The sequence below is a fragment of the Fringilla coelebs genome, assembly GCF_963513975.1.
Source record: "Fringilla coelebs genome assembly, chromosome: 3".
Lineage (NCBI taxonomy): Eukaryota > Metazoa > Chordata > Aves > Passeriformes > Fringillidae > Fringilla > Fringilla coelebs.
Genome location: NC_140030.1, coordinates 87,214,538 through 87,241,388, shown reverse-complemented (window position 1 = coordinate 87,241,388; position 26,851 = coordinate 87,214,538). Strand labels below are relative to the sequence as shown.

The following is a 26,851-nucleotide window of genomic DNA, read 5'->3' as shown; positions in this document are numbered from 1 at the left end:
GTTAGTTTATTATTTAAGCCCTGTGATGATACTGTGAAGGACAGTATCTAAATAAGCTGCTGCAATGGGATTTTATTCAGCTCATTAGCTGTGATAGCAACACTGAAAAGCGTATAGGGAATTCTAGTACAGATTTTTGATGTTCTAGAGGTCAGTCTAGTCTTAAAAGAAAAATATAACTTCTTCAGATGCCTCACTGGCTCAAAACGTGCCTAATCCTTGCAAGGTTTTTTTAATTGATATTCATCAGTTATTAACTTAGACTTTACTCATTTCTCCACCTAGATCTCCTGCAGACTTCTGGTGCAAAAGCTGTATTTGAGATAAGGCAGTATCTACTTCTGATCTCATCTAATTGGCCTCTGCACATGGCAGAGCAAATGTCTCATTTTATATGGTTTAGCAACTTGCACCTTGAACCCAGGAATTCTGGGCATAAAAAATATCATAGTTGAACTGTCATTTATTTTTTCTCTGAGACAGTCTAAGCAACAGTACAGTTAAAGTTGCAGTGCCACAAAAAAATAGAAGCAGTACTCACAAATTATGTATTCCAGCAGGTACTCATTATTTGCCTACATAGACGTGGCCATTAGTCTGGGATTAGCTGCCAGACATAAAGAGACAGAAATCATGGTTTTAGGTGTCACTGTAAGCACTGTTATTACAGGGAAGAACCGATGAAGCAATTCTGTATCTAAACAGCACCTTAAGGAAATCATGTTTCTTACAGGGTAGGGCAGATTTGCCCTTAAGCACTTATGAGGCTGTAATAAGCTATAAGACTGGTTGCAAATAATGTCACAGATGAAAAAAAAAAAAAAATTGTTGCTCAGTCATTAAGGACAAAGCCCTGTAGAAGTTCTCACAAATGAATGAATAAATTTGAAATGCTTCCTCTGATGTGTGAACTCTGAAATTAACACCACACTAAGAATAGTACAGGGTGTCAGCTCTGAGGGCGGAAGGGAAAGAGAAGATACTCTCTTCCAGTCTTCTGTAGCATTTAAATTGCTTAAAGCTTAAGCTAAGTAGCATAAATGGCTACATCTGGCATTTCAGAAGTTAACTGAATAGTGCTGTAGTAGAAATATCCCTGATCACTGGCTTGACCCAAACCTTGAGCAATGCTTACTGCAGGAAAGCAAGTGTACAAGCGGATGTATTTTGTGACCTTGGCACTCGTTTAGTGCTTACAGTCACTGGCAAGCAGGTTCTGTGTGGGCTGTTGGCCTTTTAAGAAAATGCTTAGTGTCTGGATTTCGAGCTGAAGAGAAGGAAAGCCAGGCTGTTTTACCCTACCCAAGTAGGGGAAAAAAGCACAGCTGAGAATGGTGCAGATGGCCTGAAGCAGACTGGCACATTGTGCTGGAGTATCAGCATCAGATGACTACCTTAAAAAGTGAGGTTCTGTCATCTCCCTGTTTTCACTGGGGATCTCATAAGCTGCTTTTCCAAGATTATCCATAATAGCGGTTTGTCTGGCGGAAAATATCCCCCACAAGAACAAGAAGAAAATTATGTGAAACCTGAATATATTAAAGGCCAAGAAAGAGAGCATATTTATTTTTTTTTCTTATGGATGTTAAACCTCATCAAACTAAGCTGATGAAAATATAATGAAATAAAAAAATTGCAGTGCTGCAGGATGTGTTTTCTACACGGTGCGCTTCCTGGCTCCAGGCATTTTTCCCCATCAAATTCAATGGTCAGTCAGCAAATTTTATTAAGGTTGATTGCCAGTTTCTCTTGTACCTCATAGCCACTGCTAAGAGCATTAATTTTCCAGGGAGGAAGTCACTGCTCCCTTGCACAGTGCACAGTCCATCTAAATTCCATCACAGTTGTAGTGTGTGTCGTGAACAATGTTGATTATGTTCTCAGCACTTAAATAGTGCTGTTAAACTGCTGCTCAAGGGTGTGCCCTATTTGGCACAAAAGCATTTTGAGTTTGGGCTTGGAATAGAATTTGCAAAGGGGACTGAGCACTGGTACTTTCTGAAGTTTAAGGCTGCAGTTGCGTGGAGGTTTTATATAACAAATACTTCATGCCTTAGTCAGGGCCACTTGTAGTGACAGTAACTATAGTAACAAAACAAAGTTTCTAGCTAGTGAAGAAGCATTTCCAATGAGCAGGACATCAGTTTCTGATCCAGCCCCTGAAATATGCTTATTTATCAGTTTTGCATGCAATGCTATTTCAATAGCTACTACTGTATTTTCAAGCATATTTAGAAATTTTCATTTGTTTGCTCTTGCTGTGGTTTTTTCCCCCTCTTTTTCCTAAAACCTATGGAGGGACTTGCTCCCTTTGCCTTCAAATGGAAATGTTCTAATTATATTCCTGCTTTTTTAACTTGTTTTCCTAAAGAAATGGGGATTATGCAGTTGGGCTTTTTATACCTTGAACACTTTTGGAAGTACTGGCTGATTTAAAACAAGTTTTGACAGTGTGTTGGAAGTCCTGAAGATAAGTTTCTGCAAGTTTTCTAAAAGCAGCCTGCTGAGTCAATGCTGGAGGGGGCAGGCAGAGCCGAGCCATGTGGTACCAGGGTTAGCAGCAGCCAGCAGGACAGCGGGGACAACACACAGGGACATGGCAGCAGCACTGCCAGGGGCTGGTGGCTCTGGGAGAAGGCATGGCTGGGAGAAACAGAGACAGATTGCACTGGGGACAGGTGCAGAGGATGCAAATCTGTAGGAAGTTGCACACCACCTGGGAAAGGACAGTTTGTGGCATTTAAGTGAAGACTATATAAATGCATACTGTTTTGTTTCTGTGTCTAATCTGCTCATTTGCATGTGTAACAAATCATAGCAGAATGAGTAAGGAAGGAAAGGAGGGATGCTGCAAGTGGTAATCAGCACATCCTAACAAAACTTCTACACGTTGGAGGTGAGGTAAAAGGCTGAGTCTCAGCAAAGCCTGTGGGAATGCACCTCTCTGGGAAACCAGGGAATGGTATTTCTTAGGTTTTCACAGAAATTCTAGCCTGAAAGTGGCAGTCTGGTTAAACAACAGCAGAAAGAATTATTATTCTATTAATAAAAAGGTCTTGTAAAACTTCAGTGGAGAGCTTTTCTGTTGCCAAACAGTTGTTTTATGAGGAGCAGAAAGGTGTTTTTAAAGAAAGCATGGCATTTGCTGAAGCAAGCTGAAAGCACAGGAATGGCCCCAAAGCTGTGATTGCTTGGACAGTCTGCCTGTGGGTTTCCTTATGCTGGCATTATAAATTAAAGGAGTGTTCTTTTTTTTTAAGTGATCCCTAACCCTCTCTTCTATTGTTTGTGAATTGTCTTTTCTAAAGTTTGATGACTTTCTGTTCAAATGGCTCGTGAAACACCAATTTACATTATGAGCCTCCAGTAAAACTAAGTATGTTACTGCTCTGTATTTCCTCCTTCCAGCAACAGCTACTCGCTCCTACCAATTCTTTAGCCATTTGGTGGCAGAGTGTTTGGAGCAGCAGGCAAGGAAATGGAGATCAGGAAAATAGAAGGGGAATGAGTAAAAGAAAGCTAAAAATCTGTTCTTTGGAGTTGAGGGAAGGTAGAAAAATCCATCAGAAGCTTTTATGTGGTTTTTTGGTGCTGTTCCTGTAACTCAGAAAGTTGGGTAATTCACCTTTTCTGCATAGTGAGAAGTTGTTATTCCAACAGCAGACGGGGAGCAAAAAGCTGTTCTTTTGCAAAAGTACATTTCCTGGATGGTGTATAACTGTAGTAAACCATTTCAGCTCCAGACTCCTTGCAGTGATACTCTCTGAATTTCCCAGGAACCCTGTAATGCAGCAAACATTTTGTAATCAATCCGTACACCAGTGAAATGCAGCTGTGATTGGGGAAGAGTAGAATAGATAGGTAACAGGGACCAATAGTTTGTATCTGATCAGACTTTGAAGTTAGGAAGAATAATCTGTAAATTGAGGTTGACAAGATGGTTGTAGAGAAGCAGAATATGGAGAACAGAGCTGGGGTTTTACCATGTTATATAAGCTAGCACCTGTGTGAGAAATGTGACTTAGGTTCCTTATTGTCATCAATTAATTAAGACTTGAGTTTTAGATTTCATTTAAAATAATGTCCTAACAAGGGATGGAATGGGTATTAAAATGTTTGAATCTTTAGGGCACAAATGTAATCTTAAAAGCTCAAAATAAAAGCAATTTAGTTCAAAGTGTTAAGGAAAGCTGGCCATATATAAATGAATCTACCTCTTTCATTTGACAATTGGAAAGAATTTTTTTGGCTTCCTTTAAATCTGCTACAGCACTAAATCCCATAATAGAACATTCTAAAATTAGTAGAACTGGCTGGCTTTTCTGTCTCTGCTGCACAGTTCTGGTTAGAGTTATTAATGAAGAACTTTTTGCTTTTCTCTCTGTTTTAATAAATTAATTATAGGATGAGCTCATGCAGGCAGTAAATTTCAGGCTTCATTCTACTGTTTTGTTTTCCCAAGAGCATTTAACTTTATGTTGTGGTATAGTAGCTCTAAGAGTACAGCAGTTTCTGCATGGTGTCTTCTGCATAAGAATTCTTGTGATCAGTGGTCAGCAAACTAATGCTTGTGGATTGGACAGGTTCATCCCTTGGGTTTTTCTAGAACAAAATTCCCAAAGTTGTAGATCACAGTTCCTGGCAGGATGGTGGTAGTGTTGAAAACAGATAGCAATACAGTAGCTGGTGTGGCTCCATTCTCTGGGTACAACGGCCTGAAATGCTGAAATCACTGCTTTTTAGGGTTGTTCCTTTCTCCTGCCAGTCCACTGTGCTCATAAAAAATGTATTCATACATTCATACATACCAGGGGACTGGTCTGTGCTGTAAAACTGAAGAAAAATTGTCTGAGGATCCAGGCGGAGACATAATTTAGAGCAGTCATAGTATTTCTTCCACTCTTGTAATTTGGGCCTGCTTCCTGAGTAGCAATAATAAACCATGGAATGACTCATTTGACAAGGTAAGTTTAACTTTCATTTATTTCAGCAGAAGAAAAATTTGACAAGTAGATGTGTCCTGACACCCTGCCCGTGGGAGAGGAGAGGAGGAGATGAGTCCAGTGCCCTGGCTGGTTTTTCAGACTTGTACAGGGAGTGTCACAGTTGTGTTGTTTATCCAGGGAGGGCTTGGATATGTGAGCAGAGCCTCTGTGTGCTGCTGCAGATGCTGCCCACAGTGGAATGTGGTGTCTTTAATTGGAATGGAGCTGTACCAAGCCACATCAGGCTGCCCTGTCAGTGCAATTAGCTGCTTTAACAAGAGGGAACACACAGCTTACATGGAGGCAAAATGTTTCAGTGGTTTAATCCCTTTCCCTGGGTAGTCTTTGCTGGGTTAACTCCTATAGAACTGTGTTGTGAAGCAAACCAAGTAGATGATGTATTTTACAACATTAATGGTGTCTCCATGGTAGCTTTTATGGACTTGAGCATTATATGCTCTGTGGTGGTTATGATGCAGCAGCTTTGCAAAAGTGGTATTTTTGTACTTGAGGCTTCAGTTGTCCATTGGTTGTAGTCCTGAACATAAATACCAGAATTTGTGTCCTTTCGAAAGAGCATACTGCTCGGAAGAGATGGCAATTTGAAGTACATAAATCTGCAGGGATTACTGAAGCAGCCTTCTGCAGATTTGAGTCAATCAAGCACATCACATTATTATTTAGTTTTCAGTGGAGAGATGAGACTGTTTGGGTAGCTGGAATCACATGAAAAACCCTGCATTGACTCTGACTGAATGGCAGGTATTACATGAAAAAAAAACTTGGACATGGAGAGACCTGACAGATAGAGCTGTGATCTTGGCCTAGAACAGGAGGAGAAAGGGATTGGGGAAAATTTAATGACAAAGCCAGTATCTCTATCAAATCTGCCAAATGTCACTACTGTAGAACCTCATTATAAATATGGAACAAAATGGAAGAAAAACACAGGGAAATAAAAAATAAGCAGTCAGAAATCTGATGCATTAGGAATCTGTCAGCTTCCAACAGAGCTGATGTTTCTCCAAAGTAATTCCCTCTCTGTCTCATCTATGCTAAAAGTTCACTGCAACTCACATGGGTCTACTTTTACTAATGTCCCTAGAGCCTCCCGGAAAAAGATGTCCAAGAGTGTTCTGAATACTGTGTACAGGAATTGACCTTAAGGATGTAATTTGGAGTACTATTTTGTCAGCACGTTGGGTTTTATGTTGCCATTTCTGTTGGAAAGAACCATTGATGCAAGCTGGTGCAGGATACCCTTGAGCTGTGGGTAGGACGCGCTGCCGTTATCCTGAGGAAGGATCCGGTTGCGGTGCCCTGGAATTGCGCAAGCGGGATGCTTGTGCGTGCCTCCTGAGGCAGGGTAGCAGCAAGCTATCCTAGCTCTTGGTGTCAGCCACTAACTCTCTCTTTTCTGCATGTGGCCTCACTTTCCTGGGTAGCCACACAGCACAGCTCTTGGCTGAGCCAAAACCACAGGTTGTGTGTGTGAAAGCAGTAATTCGCTATAGCTGCCTCATTCATTTGGCATACCTACCCACCCTTCCTACATTTTCTTCTTCAAAGACCCTTTTATATGGCAGATGAGCTTGATACTTTCATATGCTCTTCCCTCCCAGTTCTAATTTTAGCCCAGTTTGGGCCTGTGACTTGATAAACGCTTGGAAACTGCTCTCATTGCCATTCAGCTTGGTATGTGTATATACTGAGGCTTTCATAGTCAGTTTTGCCATTTTACTTCTTCTTGGAGTCATCTTGTGCTGAAGCCTGATGAACAGGGTAATTATTTGAAAAAGGATTACAGCTCTGAAGCTTTCTGACTAAGGCTGAAGGAAGCTGTTACTTCATCGTATATTAAATGGCACGTGGTAATTTTAAACACCTTCTGTATTTATAATGAATTAAATGAATAAAATATGTTCAAAAGCAGAGAACACCATTTTTTTTCTGTATGGTTCAACAGTTTTTAAGCCAGTTTTTTATGACAAGATTTAGTTTATGCCATATATCTAGAGTCAAGGAAAATAAAAATATCAGCTCTTCCATGGGTGCATCTTGGTGTTGGTAGTCTGTTTCAAAATGTCAAATTTCTGGTGTGGGCTATGTCTTTGAACCATGCTTCCTCTGGATGTCATTCTCTGAGGGAATTAATTATGGTGGGGTATATCACATACATAATGGCAGGTTCTGTTAAGCTTTCTGGAGGTAAAACTGTCAATCAGGTCAGCAGAGAGCCCAAGCGCTTTCAGTTGCCTAGGAGTACTGAGTTCTGCACAGTGGCTTTTGGATACCCTTTCAGTGAGATACTTAAGGAAGGGTGTGGACATATCAATGAAAATACAATGCCCTCAGTGTGGTTTGAATGGAGAAGACCACTCTACCTGTGTTTTGGATATATTGGCTTAGAAAAGGAAAGAAACAGAAATTAGACTGTGAGCTCTGAATTGCAGCTGGTTTGCATGGTGACCTTTTAAGAGAGGAAAAAAAAAGCCAACATAAATACATAGCAGTTTTTATGCCTAGTGGTAAATGGTAAACAGTTATAAAACAGGACAGTTATTATATTCTTAATGCTTTTAGGTTGATATCTGTTCTTTCCCTTCTGATTTACTTCAATAAAAAACTGGTACATGCTGCTAACTTATCAGAAGGCACAGATTATAAATATACTCTTCTGATTTATCCTAGAGTGCTGCGATTCTGCAGAGAGCTCTGCACTGAGTTAACAGAATATGTAATGCTGGATAAACATGGAGATTTCATTGTGTTCAGATTTCAATGAGTTTTGTGCAGCCTCTTTCTGTCCCTCTCCTTGGCTGAGATGTTGAGGTGCAGGGTTTGGCCTCAGGTTGCTGTGCTCTCTGCGGTCAACACTGGCAGCCCCTGCAAGCCAGGCATTTCTGCATGGACTTTCTCCCCACAGAGGAGAAAGGAAAGCATAGGACTCTTCTCTATGGAAGGCTGGAGCTTGCTATGCATCACCGCTTCTGTTCCTTTCCTTTTTTCTGTTGCAGAATCCTTGTGGCTGTATGGAAGGCTAGAATTCTGCAAATGAACCATTTATTTAAGGGCATAAAGTAGGGAGTCAGCTGATACAAGCTGATCAGACTGCACTAACCCTGCACTATCATTTCTGTGTTTATCTGATGCATGCTCATTTCTGGGGAGCTAAAGCTGCCTGAGCTTTTCTGACTTGAAGCTTGAGTGCCAGATCCTCAGCTAGTTTAAAAAGACAAAAATCCATTCATTTCAGTTGAAGGGAGCTGATTACCTTCAGCTGACTGTCAGACCCTGAATGTTTAGTTCTTTTTACCTGTGTCATTGCAGCTGTTAGCTCTAAATTTTGGAACAGAGTTCAGTTTTAAAAGCACTGTTGTGTAAAAATTTGTAAAGGTCAGTGGTTGCTAAGTGCCGGACTGTGTCTCAAAAAAAACCTGCCTTCTGTGGGTGGGTGAAGAACACAAAAGTAAACCAAAAACCAGTAATCCTGTCACCTGCACTGTGCTGTAAAATGAAACCTGTTTTTCAGCAGTCAGACCGGGTTAATTCCAGCCAGCCTTTAAATTGTATTTGCAGTTTTACACTAAGGTGTTTTTTGCAGGCTGTTATTGAAAGAAGGCCAAATATTTTTGAATGTTTAAAATGTAATTACTATGCATGTTTTCTCAAAGGATTTTCTCTAATCACATGTGCAGTGCTTTAGATGTATAATATTGTGTCATCTTCTCTCAGCACATCTGGAAGATCTATCACACTGGGGTGTACTATATTGCAGAAAAATAATCCATTAATCTGATTTTAGGTTCAATCTGCTGTGGATTCTCTTTTTACTTTGATTTGTTTTCTTTTTTTTTTTTCTTTACTATGCATATATATTTCTCACCTTTCAAGGCTTTTGTTTTTTGTTGGCAGCTCTAATTGAAATCTGTTATGTATCTGTGGCAGGTTGAGACTACTGATTGTTACACATGAGCAGTGACTCAGCTTACTTATACAGTGTAAGGTGTACCTGCTGGAGTCATATGTGCAACAGTGCAGTTGAAATTTACAGCAAAGCTAAGGAATAAAGCTTCACATTTAATATACAGCCTGCAAGATCCTGAATTATGTTCATGTTCAGCTGAACTGTGCACAGCTTTCTGCTGGGAAAACCTGACACTGGAATAGTAGTCAAGGATGCAAGCTGTGGAACTGGGTTCTCTAAGTCAGCAATGTCCTTGGGTTGATGTGTGTAGTTGGGGAATTATTAGGAGGAAAATGGCTGGAAACAAACCTAGCTGTTCACAGTTATATTCTGGGTTTTTATCTCAGAGTAGTTGTCAAGGAGAGCCATCGCAGTATCAGCTGAGCTGTCTGGCCTAAGATCTGTGGGGAATCTTTACTGGGCAGGGAGGCAACAATGTGACAAAAAGTGCTACCATTGCCAAAGCCAATCTGCATGGTCTCAAACCTGCCAGGGATTAGGGGCTACAAGTCCTGACTCTGCAATTCGCCTTGTACAAGGTGAAAAGGAACTATAAAGTAAGAACTTAACAAGGAAATTTAATGCATCTTCAAAACACTCTCTGTGGTGAAAATGCAGCCTAGCACTACCGTGAATACAGTTTTGTCTGTGTGATTTTTCTTAGTGTGCTGTCGAGCCAGATGGTAGCATATGTTTTGCTAGGTTAGCTCAATTGTGCAAGTGAAGGACTGAGTGAAACTGCAGTAGCTGGTCTTCAGCACATCTGTTGAAGTGCAGACCTGGGTCTGTATGCTGGCCCCTTGCTCTGCATTAGAGGTCGTGCTCCTGTGACTCCCTGCTGCTATTCCTGCACTCACCATGTTCGGCTGGTGCTGACACAGGCTGCAGTTACATCGTAGTTTTGCTTTGCAGGCCTACACAAATATAATTCCTGATGGTAACGTAGCAAAATAGCTATTTCTTTCTCTGGAATTTTCTTTGGTGAAGCCAGCAGTTTTCTGTCTACTTAACCAAAATGCAGCTTTGTTCTAAATACTGTGGGGTTGTTTGAGTTTTTGCGTTTTCTTGGAGGTTGTTTTTGGGGTTGGATTTGTTAGGGGTTTTTTTCAGAAATGAAGGAGCTTTTGTCTGTCTTCATTTCTGTCACTTCTTCCACCTTTTAACCATGTGTTTCCCTATATTTTTTCAGGCTGGCATATAAACCTGCTCCTTCATACCTTGCAGAACAAGCTCATCTTGTAAAAAGCACTGCCACTGAACTGTCACAAGTGTATGGTGTGTTGTCTTAGCCAGAACCTAGGCTGAAACGTGCCCCTGTGTGTGCCAGACCCAGTATTCTATAGTGAAATTCAGTGGTGTTTGACTGATTAATTTCCACCTTTGCAGCTCTGCTGGGATGTGCAGTCAGTGTGTGCTAAATATCAGCAAACTCTGGCCCTTCTTGTGTTACTCATGTTAATACTTTGTCCTCTGCAAAGTTAAGCACTTAGGAGAGAGTCTCATAGGTCATTCTCCTCATAAAGAGCTGGATCTACCAAGGTTCTTAAGCACACACTAAGTTTTAAAGAGAGGAATAATTGGTTTCTTGTTGACTTCAGCAGGACTTGTGCTTAAAGAAGACCTCTTATATGAGTGTACCTGTAGTAGTGCCAAAGTGGCATAAATTATATTGATCCAGATTAAAATAATGAAAAGAGTGAGGTCTGCTTACCAACATTGCATAATGCAGTTTGAAAAAGAAAAGCTTATTTTATGCCTATTGTCTATATAGCAAAGCCAAATTTTGTGTGGTTCTAATTTACTAATACAGTGGGGGCATGATACGGTTTCAGAGTGTTGGCTCCAAGTATCAATAACATTCAAGATTTCATAAATATGTCAAGTCGGGTAGAAACGTTTTATTAATCTGTTACAGGGTTCTGCTTTACTGTATTTTGTTGCACCATTTATAGATCCATAGCAATAGTATACTATCACTTTTTATTACCTTAACACTAGGTTCATTAGGAGGTATTTCACTCTGTTTTAAATACATGGATCAAGATTCAGACACACATTTCCAAAAGGAAGCTATGTTATTGGTTGTACTGAGGTGACTTAGAGGTTGATGTTGAGTGTTACTTTGCAAGCCAGAGTCCTGGTATCCTTTCCTCTAAAAGCAGCCTAAACTACACATAATAGAAGCTTTTATGAAAATGCAACAGTTTAGAAGTGTAAGTGAAGCATCCAGTTCTGCAGTCTTTGGGGGCAGGGGGCAGCATGTTAAATATTCAGCTTGGTCTGTTAATGCTCTTCTCTCATCTGGAAGGATCTCTGCTCAGCAATCAAAGACCCTAGTCTTGGTTTCCTTTTTGGTTTCTGTAAATCAGGAGTTGTTCCAGTGGTTGTGACAGGATGATAGTTCTCAGTTCTGCCATTCCAAATGAATTCCAATTTAATCAGGGCTGGCTGAATTTATACAGGAGGCACATCTGATGAAATTCTGAAGAATCAGGCCCAGGTGATGAGAAAATGTTTTAAAAGTGATGTCAGTTACAGAGGAACTCAACCTGCTTTCCTTCCTGTCCACAAATAACTCTGAAGTTGAGAGCCACCCGTATTAAGAGATTAAATGTAAAGGATATGGGGCAGGCAGTGGTGAAGGCCCTAGTTCTCTGAATGACTTGCAAAGGTCATTCCCGTTATCTGCTCTGCCTTTGGAAGAGTTAAAGCACAGCGGCCTGGATCGACTTGTCCAAAACTGGCCAAGAAGCCATGCAAGACAGCAAGGCATGGAGCATGGCTCTCCCAGGCCCCCAGCCCAAGCCATAGCATACTTGCCACTCTGCCCCGTGGCTGGAATACATTGGACTGTGTTCCCAGAACACCTCTGAGATTGCACTGGCATTTGGCATTGCCGTGTAGGTATCTGTTTCCACCCAGAAATGAGATTCTGCACCACAGAGTCACAGAGTTCAAGTGTGAGGGCTTGGGTCTGCTGGAAGGAGAAGCTATGTATAGAACTCCTACTGAATTCATGGTTGAAATTAAATAAGGAGGTGCACCTCTAAGCTCCTGGCCTTGAATGCCCAAGACCTGGCTCTGGTTTTCAGATGTGTTCATAACAGTGTCCAGCACAATCAGGAATATTCCATATAGATGGAGACTGTCAGAGAAGAAAAAATTCACAAAACAATGCTGGGGGAGACTTGCAGTATAAATCTCTGAATCTTCTGAAGCATTACAACATAAAATTTAAGTCACTCTTTGTACAAAGGATACCTATTTTTATATTGCAAATAAAAACTTGATGAAAACACATTTCATAGAGAAACTGGGAACTTTTTCCCCAACTTTTGCTGTAAAACTTAAAACTGTGAAAATTATTTTTGCATTTTTATTCAGGCAAGATATGGACTGAAATACAGGTGATTTGTGATAGTACAAAATTGTTTTGTCAGCAATTCCTCATCAGGGTGAGAAGAAGATTAAAAACTCCTTTCAGGTGTATCGCCCAAAGGAGTCTATGAACCGAGTGAGACAGGCATTTTTATCAGCTCTACGAACAATTTGCTTCCTACATTCTTAATAAAACACAAAATAGCACAAGTCTGGGATTCAAAAGTAATGACTTAAGTAAAAGGAACGCAGACAATAATTCTTATCGCCCTTTTTTTGGTCTTCTTTTCTTGGGTATGACTAGATATGGTTTGATACTGCAGACAAGTAAAGATAAAGAAGAACTTCAGTGTCTTTCAGGTTTTTTTTCCTTTCCAAGCAAATCAGCTTGCTTTTTACAGACTATTAGTTAATTGTTGCTTTTCCTTTAAGTGACAACCAGCCTGGGTTTAGTAGATAAAGGAGGTTTGCTACAAGATGCCCTTTTGATGTAAGGGGCACTTTCTGAATGGACCACAAAAATATCCATGGTATCATATTTGGTTTCTGCATCAGAAATTAATCTGATGGACCTGAATGCTGAATAAGTGCATGAGGTTGCTGGACTGGCTACACCCATGGTTGTCTTGGGAAGAGGCATTTGGCTCTGTGCAGAGTTACGCAGCATAGTCCAGGGGCAGGACCTTCACCTGACAGACAGGAGGCCCTTCTGCCATCAGGTGCAAGCTGCAGCTTGCAGGAGGAGGCAGTCCAAGAAAAAACATCCAGTGGCTCCTCCCTTACTTTTGCTTTGCAGTCTCCTCCTATAGTTTCAGCTGCAATCTTGGCATTCCTGATCACCTCTTTTTCTATTTCCCTCCTCTATAAGCAAGAACCTTTAGGGTGCCTTGTGCCAAGAGGCTGAACAGAGCAAATTGTCTCCATTGTGTTCACTTTTAAATAGCTTATAATCTACCACCTTTGAAGTTGTTTTCACCCTGTGCTGTAGCTGTAATCTTTTGTGGAGCAACATTATCCAAATTGCTGCTGTCATGCAGGACTGGTCTCAGTGCAGGGCATTCCTATAAAGGGGGAGATGGCAGCTCTGAGTTTGCTAGTTTCCCTGGTTTAGGAAGATGAAGTCACTAATACTTTGGGCATGGTGACAGATTTCTTGTTTTTATTTTTTTGTTCATATTGGGGGCTAACTGGGCAGGGAGCCATAAAAATTAGGACCGTATGTCTGTAAAAGTATATGATCAATTTATTTTTGTTGGGAAAGTGATAGATAACATGGCACAGCATGAAGTTATAAAAGGAGGTTGCAGTCAGAGTTGCTGGCATTAATTTAACTAGAGAATGTGCCCTTAAATGTCAGGAGACTGCAAGAAGCACAGAGTTATTTGAGAAGACAGCAACTTGGATGTTGATTTTTATCAACAAAAATACAGATTAAAAGCAGCTCCCCAGTTTTGCTTCCTTTTTTTCTTATTCATAATTTGACTATGTAATTAGCAGGTATTGTAGGAAGGTTAATGAAACCATAACAGTTATGGTGAAAGAGTATCCATTATCTAATTGAGTTGTTTAGGTGACTCACCACTGAAGCTAAACTCAATAACTGGGAAACTGAGTAACCGATTTTCTGTGAAGATACTACAGTTCCACTGGCAGATAAAACAAGACTAGACAATCTGGGTTGTAAGATGAATATGGACTTGCAATCATGTTCCTGCCATATCAAAATGTAAGAGTGGCCATTCTTGATCAAACTAAGGGCTTGTCTGGCTTCAGCAGGGCATCTGGTGAATGCACAGGGAAAAGCGTATAGAAACCTAGCAGTAGGATGATCCTACCCCTCATATGTGATCCCTGCTTCTGTCAGCAGATTGGCTCAGAGGCTTTTGGAGCCAGAGGTTGCATTAGATTTTCTTTAATGCCCCTGATGGGGCTGTCATCTGTGAATTCCTCTAATCCCTTTTTGAACATATTTGTGTCTGCTCCAGAACATCCTGCAGCAATGGGTTTTGCACTTTAGTTTTGTGTTGTATAAAAAAGCACTTCGTTTGCCCATTTTAAATCCACTGTTTGATTGCTTTATTGGATATTCTTTCTTTCATTGAAACAACACAGATTGCTTTGACTTCCTGATCTTCTTCATGCTATTAATGATTTTATAAATCTGTCATCTCTTCTTTCAGTCTGTTTTTCAGGCTGAGAAGTCTGTTTACTATCTCTATATATCAAAAGCGTTCCAAAACTTTGATTATTTTTCTTGTCTCTTTCATCCTCTTTCCAGCTCTGTTAGATCAGTGTCCTGTATTCACCTGTATCCTCCCCTTGTATCCATTACCTTAAAGGAGGAGAAACTGATTCAAGAGGATCAAAGTGTTGGGGGTTTGAATCCACACCTTGCAGTTTGTCAGAGGACATACTTGGGTCCTCCACCCATCCAAGCTGTGGCATTGTTGTTTTAATGGTCTCTGGTGTGGCATATGTATCTGGACTTCAGTGAGGTGGTAGGGTGAGCTGGTCTTTGCTGTTCCATGGTATTTTGCTGTCCCACCCCCGTCACCCAAACACTGGAATTGCGTTTGCTGCTCTTGGAGCTGTCACTGGTTTCCATCTCTGAGCAAATGTCTGTACAAACCAGCAGGCGTGTGCATCCCAGCCTTTCATAAAGGAGCAAAGCACACGTATTAGCTGCAGAAGGTCAGTAGCTTCATGCTAATGTACACCGTTGTCTGGTGAATTAAGGTACACTGCTGCATGTTTTGGTGGTTTGTTTTGTTTCTTTTGCATTCAGAATCCAAAATAACCCAGCAGCTGTGTGTGTAGGTAGACAAATGTGGGTGAATAATGAAAGACTTTGGGGAATGACAGCACCGATCTGGTAAAGCTCAAAGACGTGTAGATCTTTGAGAAGCTGCTGACAAGCTCTCAAAAACTGGAGGGGTTTTCAGCAGACAGTGAATGGCAAAATATGTAGACAAATGACTACATAATACTCATTAGTCCTAATTTAGTCTCTCAACCTTGAAATGAGTGGAAGGTGTTCTTGTTTGTTATAGTACTGGCATTATTTATTGCTTGTCAAGTGATAAGACACAGATCCCACTGTGATGCTGTATAAATGTGTACTACAAGGGCTACATTTGATGCTAAGAACTCCATTTTAAAGCAGGCTTTAAAAATCCCAGTAATTAACTGATTATTAAATCTTATGAAGTCCTAGAGCATCCATAAAGTCTTCAATTGATTATTGCTATACACAGCAACTTACAACCTCCACAGATGTGCTCATAAGCATTTATGGTATACAGATGCACTTGTGAGATCTTCTGATAATAAATATTTGCTATTAAACCTCAGTAATTAAATTTTCAGGGATGGGAAAGACTTGCCTCTTTTCTTCATGGGTAATATTAGGGAACTTAAAGGCTGAGCATTTAGCCATGTAAAGTTAGAAGACTCTTGGAAGTGCTAGATAGGTGTATTTGGCCAGGCCTTGAGACATCATGAGTATAAACAATTGAAATCAGCCTTTATGAAAACAAATGTTGAATGCTTTCTGCAATCAACCGAAATAGCTTGCTTCTGAAAATTTTTGTAGGTCTTCCAAGATTCCAGTCTCTACCTTTTTTGTCAAGGTGTGACATATTACAGTGATATGATAATTTGTACTGCTGAAGTTTTGATGCTTGGGAGACCTCATTATGGACTCATTTTGAATTTTCAGAACTCAAGGTCTCACCAAATTTGGCTGTATCCAGATATTAGTTTGCCAGAGTTAGTGTATTAGAGTGAGAGATGTGTATGTTTGCTTGTAGCAGTAACCTGATGTTCCATTAGAGGAAAAAAGCCTTTGCATACTGTCCACATGCACCACAAAAGAAAGCCTCTTCTGAGAGGGAGCTTAGAGTCTCGTATCAAGACTAAGTACTGGTTATTTTCCATTGGTACTGTGCCTGAAATCATTCACATTACAAGAATGATTTGTGGATTTTTTGCTCTGTTTTCCTATGCTTGTGTAGTAGCAATTTATATACTTGCTTTAGCCCAAATCTGTTTTCATATTCACAGGCTAATAGAATTAACAATGACTATATTGATAAACTTGGGGCTATTTTTATATGTGGAATCCTTTTAAAAGTCTACACTGCTTAATACTACAAGCATCATACAAATGTACAATGATATTAAGAAATACAATAAGGTGCGATCTGTGCGTAAGTGATTTTTATTTATGCCCCTGAAATTGTGTGCAGACACTGATAGGACACAATGCTCATTAGATTTATGTGTAGTAAGAGTGCTAGCTCAGTAATAAAATTATAAGCTTGAGATACGTGATACTACCTCACTGTTTTCTCTATGTATTTACTTATCTGGTTTCACTGTTACAAAGCTTATTAGAAGCTGAGAAATACTAACAGTGTATATATAGCACATGCAGCCTGAGACCCTGATTGTATTTCCACCTTTTACTTAGCATGTTTAATTGCATTGTTTGCTACTGCCACTGGTATGGTTTGATTCCTTTTGCTTCTTACATTCCTCCCATTTGTCTTTTGGTTTGGTTCATTATAAGACTACACAATAACATGGATAACGCTATTCCCAAGGTGAACTGCCACAACAGCTAGTAGGGCATGGTATCGCCAAGATCCTGTAGTGTGCCTGTGCCTTACAACTCATGATAGTGCTGAGAATTCATTGTTTTTGTGAGAGACTTGTTTTTTTTCCCTGGTTTCATTAGTTGTTCTCTCTCCTGAGATAAAACATTGCATCTTCATCCAGAGCACATGACATATACTCACTGTAAGCAGTAAACAGCAGAGTGATGAAATGCTTGCTTTGTCTTTTTAATGTTTAACTGCAATGTATAAAGATATTATGTAGTGATTTTACTTGCCTGCTGATAAGCCATCTATGTCCCTGCTAATCTAAGAAGGAGCAGGACCCTTTAATATAGCCATCCTGTCCTGGAGTTTGACTGTTAATAGGTTTGTCTATTTAATTAATACTAAGGGGTATCTTACCATGTTGAGAAGTGTGGCTTTATTCTGGGATGTAATACAACTGGTCTCTGGGCCTTGGTCTTCTTGACCACTGTTCTGCTGCAAGGAGGGCTGTACAGTGCTTTAGAAGGTCTTTCATTTTGAAAGTTTGTAGTAGTTTTAAAATTATTCTGTTTGTTTAAAATACCATAGATTGTTCAATGTGCTTGCTTCTGGGACTAGAAGAATGTTTTTAATAGGGTAACTTCTGGAAGGAAGGTGACGCAGTCTCACCCCTCTGCACAGTGCAGCCCAAAGAAACTCACTCATGAGCCTATGCATCAAACCCACAGCTTCTGTTTGTACACTACCATTACTTTCCAGATGTTATCCTGCCTTGCTGAAAAGGCTTTAATGACTACAGAATTTACTGTTCTCACAAGGTAGTTGCTGCAAAGATTATTTTCCTTGATAGTTACATGAATACATTTACTTAGAAATTTCCATTTGACGGATTTCAGCTTCCAACAAATTCTTAGATTCTGTGTATCTTTTACATCAAAGACTCACAATGAGAGACTTCATGTAGGTGCTTGCAGGCTGGGGCAAAACAATTTCTTTGCGGCTTCTTGGTTAAAGCAAATAAACTGAGCTTTTCTAGCCTCTGATGAAATACATTTTTCTAGCCCTCACTTCACCATGCATAAGCATTTTCTGAACCATATCCCATTTTTAGTCATATTCTGGAATCAAAGATCAAGAACTAGAAGCAGGATTGTAATAAATGTCTTACTGATGCTCTGATCAAGAATAGCCGTGTCTTCCAGTTCTTACCTGATTATATTTCTGTATATGGATGCTAAGGGTTGTTTGACCTTTTAACTGCATTGTTGCTCAAGAACTTGATGTCTTTTTTAATACCATTGCACTCCAAGATGTAACTCCTCATCTTTCTAGTGTGATATATATTCCTTATATCCAAGTGATTGATTCTATATCCTGTTGTGTTGATACAGGCTTTGTTCTTATGAGCCCCGTTCACAGGGAATACAGAGCAGCAGGCGTCACTGGCCAGTTCCATTGCTAACCACTCATTTGAATTCAGACTTATTTTTTTAACAGTGCATCCATCCACTGTTACAGCTTTGTCCCAGCAAAATTTTGATCAGTCTGTGTTTTAGCCTCAGATACTTGAATCATAAAGGCGTTTCCTCCCAGTTAGGGGGTCAGCGTGTCTAAGAGCAGATTATGTTCTTACCAGTATTTGTTTTGCTCACACCAGTAACAAGAAAATCAAAGATACAGAGTAGGGATGTAAAATAGTAAAGGGTGAGGACAAATTCCCTTGATTATGAATCTTGATCTGTCTTTGCCAGTCAAAGTACAAACCTGAGGATTTCGTGGAATGCTTGTCCTACTAGGTCAAATTGTAGCAGCAGCCATGAGCAGACTTCACTATAGCAGTTGATACAGTTGGGCTACATTTTGGTCACTGCTATCCCTGCCCCCCAAGGAAAAACCAACCAACCAAACAAGAATCCCAAACCAAAAATGCGCACCCTAATGTTTGTTAGTGTCAAATGGAACTGCCGTTTTAGCACATTCCTGTAGATATGCCCTACGCAGTCTTGGCAATAGAATTCTAATTATTCCAGCTGAAGGATCTCTTACTCAGCTGCGAATTCTTCTCTAACATCATATATGCAGTTGCTCTTGTCTCTTTCTGAAGTAGTTTGGATTCCTCAGGAGCCTGCAGGTCACATTCACAAGCCTGTTTTTAGGATTTTTAACGTTCAGGTGTTGTATGCATGTGTGTACACACATGTGCTTCCAGTGGATTAATTACTAGCCATATCACGTGAATTAAAATTGTGTTGATATTGGACTTCATGAAAACATTTAAAGCAGAAAAGTAAGTTTTTCACTAATATGAAAGAAATAAATTATCTTCACAATTTAGATAAAATGGGTGTAGTGAAGAATGGTATTAAAAGCCATGCTGGCAGCAAGTGGTGGCTTGTGTCATTGCCAAATCTGTCTTCTAACCTCTGTGTGACCCAATTCTGCTGAATTCCAGTGCTCTGTGCAAGTACGTCTTCTCTAGGTATAAGAATAGTAGCAGCAGTTCCACTACCTAGAACAAGAATGTACAAGGCTATCAGCTGTCTTGCCTAGGGGCATGAGATGACTGCCAGCTGGGGTTAAGAAAAAGTGTTTCCTTCCTGTGAGGCATTACATAATTATCTGTGTATGTTAAGTGTGCTGGGGTTTTTGTCTGAAATTCATTATATAAGCCAGTGCTATAAGGAGATGCCAGACTAAGAAAACAGCCTGGGCATATGTATTATGGCAATTCTGTTTTCTCCTGGTTTTAATACTGTCCAAAATAAAATAAGATTCAGTTTATGTTTCACCTTGTTAGCTTTGCAATGCTTTGCTTTTAACACTGTCCTGCCAGCTTTGTGACGCAAATTTGACTGCAGCTGAGGAATATTGTTAATCCTCTCATCTCCTTGTGGGGAATCCAACTTGAGCCAAATGAAATGTTTTGTGCTATGGTGTTTTCTTTTATTACTGTGCGTACAAAGCAAGTAAAAATGCTGCCTGCCAGGATCTTGCAGGAGTGATACTGATTCTCTGCTTTTATGAGGTGCCAATAAAATAGGAGTCATTCTTTTTCATCTTGCAGCTTACTCTTCACCAAAGTAAAACTGGAATGGATACATAAAGGACCTGAAGAGGCTCTGGTGACATGCAGACATATGTTGCAGATGTGGCAGATGGTATACAGTGTTTTACAGCACAGGTAGGCTGTCTCCACTGTAGCAAGTTCAGAATTTGTAATTGGTAACGTGGTTATCTTTTTTAATTTTCTAGATACTTGATTTATTTTGCAAGAAGGGTGATAAACAGTACTGTTTAAAAGTACTGTTAAGTAATGTTTCTAGCAGTGTTTAAAAAAAAAAAAAGGAAGATTTTAATGGCCATTATTTAAAAAAAATAATAAAAACCAACAAAACCAAAGCCTCAATGTTTTAATACTGAAGAAGTAGTTTGAACCACAGGTTTCTGGTCCAAATGTCTAAACATCTCTATCAATATTTGGATGTCCAGAATGGAGGACAGATTTTCTTTCTCCCCAATAGCGCTGAGCTTTCATCAGCTATTGTTCACAGTCTGCAGTAGTTGGCACCACCCAGGAATGTGTGGGGGTGACACAGTCCTGAAGTGAGTAAGCCAAGGAAAGGCACAGTGCCAAACTCATATGCTATAGTTGCACACTGGTTGCACAGCCTGGTGCTAACTGGGCAAGGACAGAAAGGAAGGGTGTAGCATCTTTCACCCTTCCCTTGTCCTAGTGAATCTGCATTCACACAATGCTATGTTACTGTCTTCCTCCTTTTCATCTGTTGCCCCACTGAAATGTAAAGTTGAAAAAGTGTGGAAGATACTGACTTGGGTGTTCTTCCTTCCCACACCCTTAGGATATTGCCCTAGTCAAGGTATCAGTGTACAGTGTCTTGGGAATATTATACCAAGATCCCTTGCCCATAATGTCCACAGGGATTGTGTTTGTTGGGAAGGACAACATGCTCGATGGCAGCAATGAAGACAGCAGGGTGATATAGCTTGAGTTGTTCCCCAATTTCTGTATGCATTTGCATAAGTTTTATAAACACCAGAAGTATATGTACAGAATGGTGCATGTCTATGTACAAGTTGTCCTTGAGGTGTTATTAGTAATTCCTGTTGGTTTAGCTAATGAGCAGCAAACCAAACACAAAAAATCAAGATATTTACATAGCAGCAGTGGTCTTTCACAGACTTGAATCATTGATTTCCTTAGGCCTTAGTATCTTTAGCTAAGGACTCAATCCTGTAGCTCTCACATGAATAATCTTTATACCTATGAGTAGTCCTCATGAAGCTGATCAAATCCACACTGAACAATTATGACTGAGGAAGATTTACTCTTGCAAGGGGGGGCTGCAAGCCCGAGACTGTAGAGAGTACATTGGAAAACAGACAAATAACTAGTTCAGCCATTTGGGCTGCATTTGGATCCCAAGCTGTGCTTTGGCTCTTATACTTAAAAACCCAAGATGTGATAGCTTTAGAGGCTTTTGATAAGCTTTAGCCATAGAATCTTAAACAAAACAAATTGCTTTGCTTTTGCTTTTAAAAACTCTAGTATATATTTCACTGCTATTCCCAGCAGGGCTTTTTTTTTCTTTTTTCAAAAACCAGATAATAAAGTATTTTTTATTTGGAAATGCTACTGGAAAGGTAACAAGAATCAACTTGGTACCTGCAGTTTTAGACTGGATTCAATGACCCAGGAAGCCCCTTGTACTTAGCAAATTGCAGCAGTATCAGCTAGCAAATATGTAAAGTATTCTGGGTAGGGCTGGCAGAGGAACTTAAGGGGAATTCTTATCAGTGAGACTTGGACAAAGGCATTTTTAGGGCCTCTTGCAAAAGAGAAGGTTGCATTTACACAAAGTTGAGAGCTTTTGCACCCAGTACTCCTTACTGGTTCAATCAGGAGATAATTGCCTACACAATTAAATGGCACTTCAGTTGCATTTGTCTGGCCTGTTTGCTGGCTTTACAATCTTACTGTGACAGACCAAAAAGTCTTTCAGGGCCTGGTATTTTATCCCCAGTAGCTATTCATATGCCCTGTTCAAGTCCCCTGTCTTCTCTCTGACAAACTGGTGCCTCTGCAGTCTCACAACCAAGTGTCCCATGCAGCATTTTTGTCACCAGTTTGTCCACTGTCTCAACTACGTTTCAAAAACATGGGCAGTAGATGTCCTGCTGTCCTACTGTCAACCTTTCCAGTGCTGTATGTAGAAAGCAAATCATCTGTCTCCCATCCTTTCTGTGATGCATCAAAAAGCTTTCCTGGCTGAAGGCTTTGTATTGCAGCTTTTAAAGGGTAGTTAATTTTCAGCCCTTCTCTGGGATAACAGAGCCATTGGGAGTGGCTGTTTTGCACAATGCATTACACTGGGTTTCCACCCTGGGATTTTCCAATCTCTTCACCTGTCCTTAGAGTAGGAGTACAGTGTGTTAGCCAGTGTTTCAGCATGTGCCTGAACAGTGATTCCATGGTGGTGGCTGCTGCATTAAGGTAGCACTTGCCTCATGGCAGTAATGTATGGAAGTACAGCTGCCTTATTCCTGTATCCACAGGAGTAAGACTGAGCTGTCCATACAGTTCCACCAGCAACTTCTGGCCAGGATGCTTCCATTTGGGTCAGTCCTGTCTAGGTAAGGCTGAGGCATAGGACAGAAAATTTCATTTTCCCTTCTCTCTGTCACTACATGATAGGCTCAAATGAATTATCAGTGTGGAAACCAGCATGGAAGACAAGGGAGGCCCATTCAAAGAAAGAGATTGGTGCAGTCCAGTGCCCAAGAGTTCAGAGTGCATTAACAAAAACCATTATGCTTGATCCCAAAGCCCAAGTAAAAGGTTATTTAGCTACTGTAAATATGATTGCTGTTATGATGAATGACAGCAAGTGGCTTTCAGTCTTAGGTTGTTAGCTGGGAAGGACAAGACTTGGTTTGTCTTTTGCTGTTGTTTTCTGTGATAACAGAATAATTATTTTTAAAACCAAAAAGCAGCCCCAAGCTAATTCTTCTCCTAGATCAATGCAGATTCAAGGGAATTCTGTGCAATCCTTACCAAAGACTCCTCAGACTTAAAGATGGGGGCATCCACACCAATCATGTCTCTCCGACAGCTTGCTTCCTGGAAGGAATATTGTCCAAAGGCTGAGCTGCAGGCTTGGAAGTGTGCCAGAAAAAGTAGCCAGGGCAGTCACTTTTCCTTTTGGTATTTCATCCCTTAATGGATGATGAGAGGAGATATCATCACTGCTGATCCTTGGGGGATGGCAGACTATGTGGTGACAGGAAGGCTCAAGAGATCTGTGTTAAGTGACTTTTTGTTAGCCACATGATTTTTTAATTTTTTTTTTTTGGTGAGTTTCTCTTTGTAAGGCCTCTCCCGTAAGGACAGAAGTCCAGTAGAAGAACAGACCAGAGTTTCATAAACAGACCTGTTTCATAAAGCAGTGCTATCTGGTAGTTTTTATCTTCTTCCCCTTTTTGAACAGAACAAAGGAGGAAGGGGAGAAAATAAGCCCTTTGAAATGAAAATATGATGAAATTAGCACCCAGGTGGAAGGTGGTAATTGGTCTGTTTCAAAAGGATCAGCACAGTAGACCTGTGAACAAGTTATTCTGCAGGAAAGCCTAAGACATGGTGTTTCTTGCTGGTCTGGGTCTGCTAGTGGGCCTCCTCTGGTCTGACTTCTAGCTGCCAATTTGTTTCTTGTCCAGTGGTTTGTAAAGACTCCCTATAGCTAAATAAACTAAATACCAGTGTGTGCCCTGGAGCCCCTGCTGTGCAGTCTCTGAGCTTCCTGTCCAGTGGCAGTGGGGCAGATGGTAATACATTCAATAAGCTGATGAGAAATCAGCTCAACTGAATTGAGAATCAACTGGAAACCTTGATTTTTCACTTCCCATGGCAGCTAAACTATTGCGTGCTTTGAGGGGAAGGTTTCTCCACTGAGAGAAGTCCAGGTTACACAGTTTTGTTTCTTTACAGTGGCTCTGAGAAAGGAAGTAGTGTGACTGAAGCACCGGTAATCAAAAAGCACAATGGACTTCATCTCACTCTCCCAGATGCTCATGACACTGATTCTGGTAAGGAAACAAGGTTTGCGCTTTCCTGTCCTAAACACATGCTTTTGTGAGAAATGAATATTTTCTTTTCTTTGGAGGGGGTGGTGGGCCTGTGCACATCTGTGTTGCTGGTCAGGAGGTCCAGGTCTGCCTCCATGGCCAGCTCTGCTGTAAAATGTGTCACTGTGGTTTGCCTGTACCTTGGCTTCCCCATGCGTAATACAGAGAGGAGTTCCTGTTTTCTTTCACAAAGCTCTCTGAGGTGTATAATTCTGTCCTTCTTTTTATTTTTTTTCCTTCCCTCCTTCAGCCTGCCTCCTCATTTAATTCTTTTTAGATGTCCTAATCAAGCCGGCTGCTATTGTTGGTTTTGGAAAGCTGAGTGAGAGTGTCAATTCCTATTAGATGGTGATTTGCTTTGGGATTTGTGCATAAACCTTGTGATGCTTTATTGGATGGTAAATGCATATTCACAGTACCAGATAGAGTCAGATGGAAGTAACTGAGACATCAAAGCTGATCTTGGTTGTAGAGGGGAAAGGAAGCTTTCACAGAGCACTGCTGACTTGTGATTTTTGTCCTAAGTCTCGTGATGCTTGGGACTTCTTTAAAACCCTAGCTCAAAATCAGATGATGATGTGAGAAACTTGCCTTTTAATTTGGAGAGTTTTTTAGGGAATCAAATGCCTATGCTTGTGGATGTAGGTGAAACACTTGCAAAGAAAGTGAACCTCAAACTCAGAAAACGGACAAGAAAAATACCTAACACATAAATCTTGTTGATCTCTAGGGAATTAGGGTTTGTGTGAGTCTTAATTGTGCTGTATGCCATGCTTCTGCCTGCCAGAAAGGGCAAATTAATGTAAAGTACAAGCTTTGAATCAGCTTTTTATGCACCTAAAGTGATTTGCACTGAATGCAGTTTGGTTTTAGCCAAGAAATATATTCCTCCTCCACTTTGAGAATCCAGGTTTCCATGCTAACGTGGTTGCCCCCACAATGAATGCAAGAAAGGAGCTGGTACTGAAATTACACCACCCACCTAAGTGTGGGGCTGGCACTGGCTGGTTTCTGCAGGGCTCTGTGGCTCCCTTCTCTGCAGGCTCTGGGTGCTGCTGTTCTCCATCTGCAGAAGGGAAGCAGCTGGGTCTGCTGTCCCTGTTGGGAGCCTCTTTGAAGAGAGTAGTGGGTGAGAGTGGAGGGTACAGCTCTACTCCCTCTTGCCCTTGTGCTTCCCCAGAGCTGGGGCTGGGGCTGCCTGCTTTGAAGGAGGGAGGAGGTCTGATATTTCTGCATTGCTGGGGAACAGGCAGTGCTGGCTGCCGTGCAATCCCCCGGGAGCATGCAGCAGCATCGCTGCGCAGGCGCTCTGTCATCTCTGGGCTCATCACTGAAGGGTGGCACTCACTGTGGCCGGCTTTGACACCGGCCTCTCCCTCAGCTAGACCACAATAAGATTATTTGCTGTGCCAGAATTTTAGAAATATTAATTCCTCTTTATTTTCTTCATCTTCTCCTAACTGAAGCAGTGTTCCTAACTAAATTTACTGATATCAGTCAGCTGCCTTGCTGCTTCATTCTTTCTCTGATTTAGTCTTATCTTATAATGCTTTTGCCTGAAGTGATTTGGGAGTTCTGTGTTTCTTATAAGCCTAGTAAATCTAATGAGCTACATTTCTATTTTGATAGCAGTTTTCGCATAAATGCAAAATATTAAACTTGGTCTTTTTGGTCTTAAAACACCCTAGAACAGTGCTTTAAAATTATTTAGATAGATTTTGTAGGGCTTATGTACAGAGCTCATCACAACAAAATCAGTTTGTTATTTTGTGAGTTATTTCCAAAATGTTTGGAGGGTTTTTTGTAAAATGTGAAGTTTATATTCTGTCTGGTAGAGCTGTTAAATAGAGAAAGAGACTGCACTAAAATAACAAATTGATATGATATCTTCGTATGCCAACATTTGCATGTATTTTGAGGCATGACATTAAAGTTCTGTGAGACAGGTTTTGTGGGGAGGTTTTTTTAGCACGTTTCTTTAGGCAGAGCTAGCTTATAATGAGACATTCAGATAATTTTTTTTGTTGCTTGAAGTTTTTCCATCTCCCCCCACCACCCTGAGGTCAAAGTCCTGCCAGTGTGACACGTGCTGATCTCCCCTCTCAGGATATAGTGTGCTAGAGGTAAACTCTTTTGTGGCTGCAGTAGCCATCAGCCCACCCCCAGGGGCACCCTATTGCTTGCCTGAGATTCAGAGTGTGGCTGAGCCCCTTTCAGTCCAGAAGGACCAGGCTGGCAAAAATATTCTCTTAGAGAGTTTATTTGGCCAGGCAAGCTTTAAGGAGAACTGCTGTTAGTATCCCAGCAGAGATGGGCAAAAAGAGTGGTGGCAAAAGTGGAGTATGGGCTAGTCTGGAGAGAGCCTGATCATCTGGCATGTACGTGTCCAGAGCAAGGTGTGTATCTGTGTCTGAGGCTGAGCAGGGATGGCATGGTCCCTGCCTAAAATATTTTGCTTCCTCTTGTAGGCTGGAAAAGAAGGCATTCCAATCCTTTGATGTTTACTTTCTTTTCCAAGGGGTGTTAAATGAAAAGAGCCTCCATGTAAATTGCTAAGTAACTTGGGTCTCATTTGTCCAGCTGTGCAGATGCCCACTGCACTGGGCAGGATCAGTCTCAAATTCCCCTCTTAGCAACTACTGAGCTAATGAAGATAAGATGAGGAACAGCTAACTTGGGTTTCTTTGAGAGCAACTGTGCTGTTATATTCCTGTGAAGTCTGCTTTGTGAGGGAAGGATGCTTTTGTAGATTCTAACTGGATCTACTTGGGTGTAGC

At 40.8% G+C, this 26,851-nt stretch overlaps 1 protein-coding gene across 3 annotated transcripts in view; it reads left to right on the top strand.

The window, feature by feature from the left end:
- The window catches only part of TTC7A (tetratricopeptide repeat domain 7A), a 167,910-nt gene that overhangs the window by 90,777 nt on the left and 50,282 nt on the right, over positions 1–26,851 (top strand). For all 3 annotated transcript variants that reach the window (XM_084201685.1, XM_084201687.1, XM_084201686.1), the window contains 2 exons: positions 19,999–20,115; positions 23,938–24,035. In XM_084201685.1, coding sequence (XP_084057811.1) covers positions 19,999–20,115; positions 23,938–24,035 — 215 coding nt within the window. The remainder of the gene's footprint in view (positions 1–19,998; positions 20,116–23,937; positions 24,036–26,851) is intronic.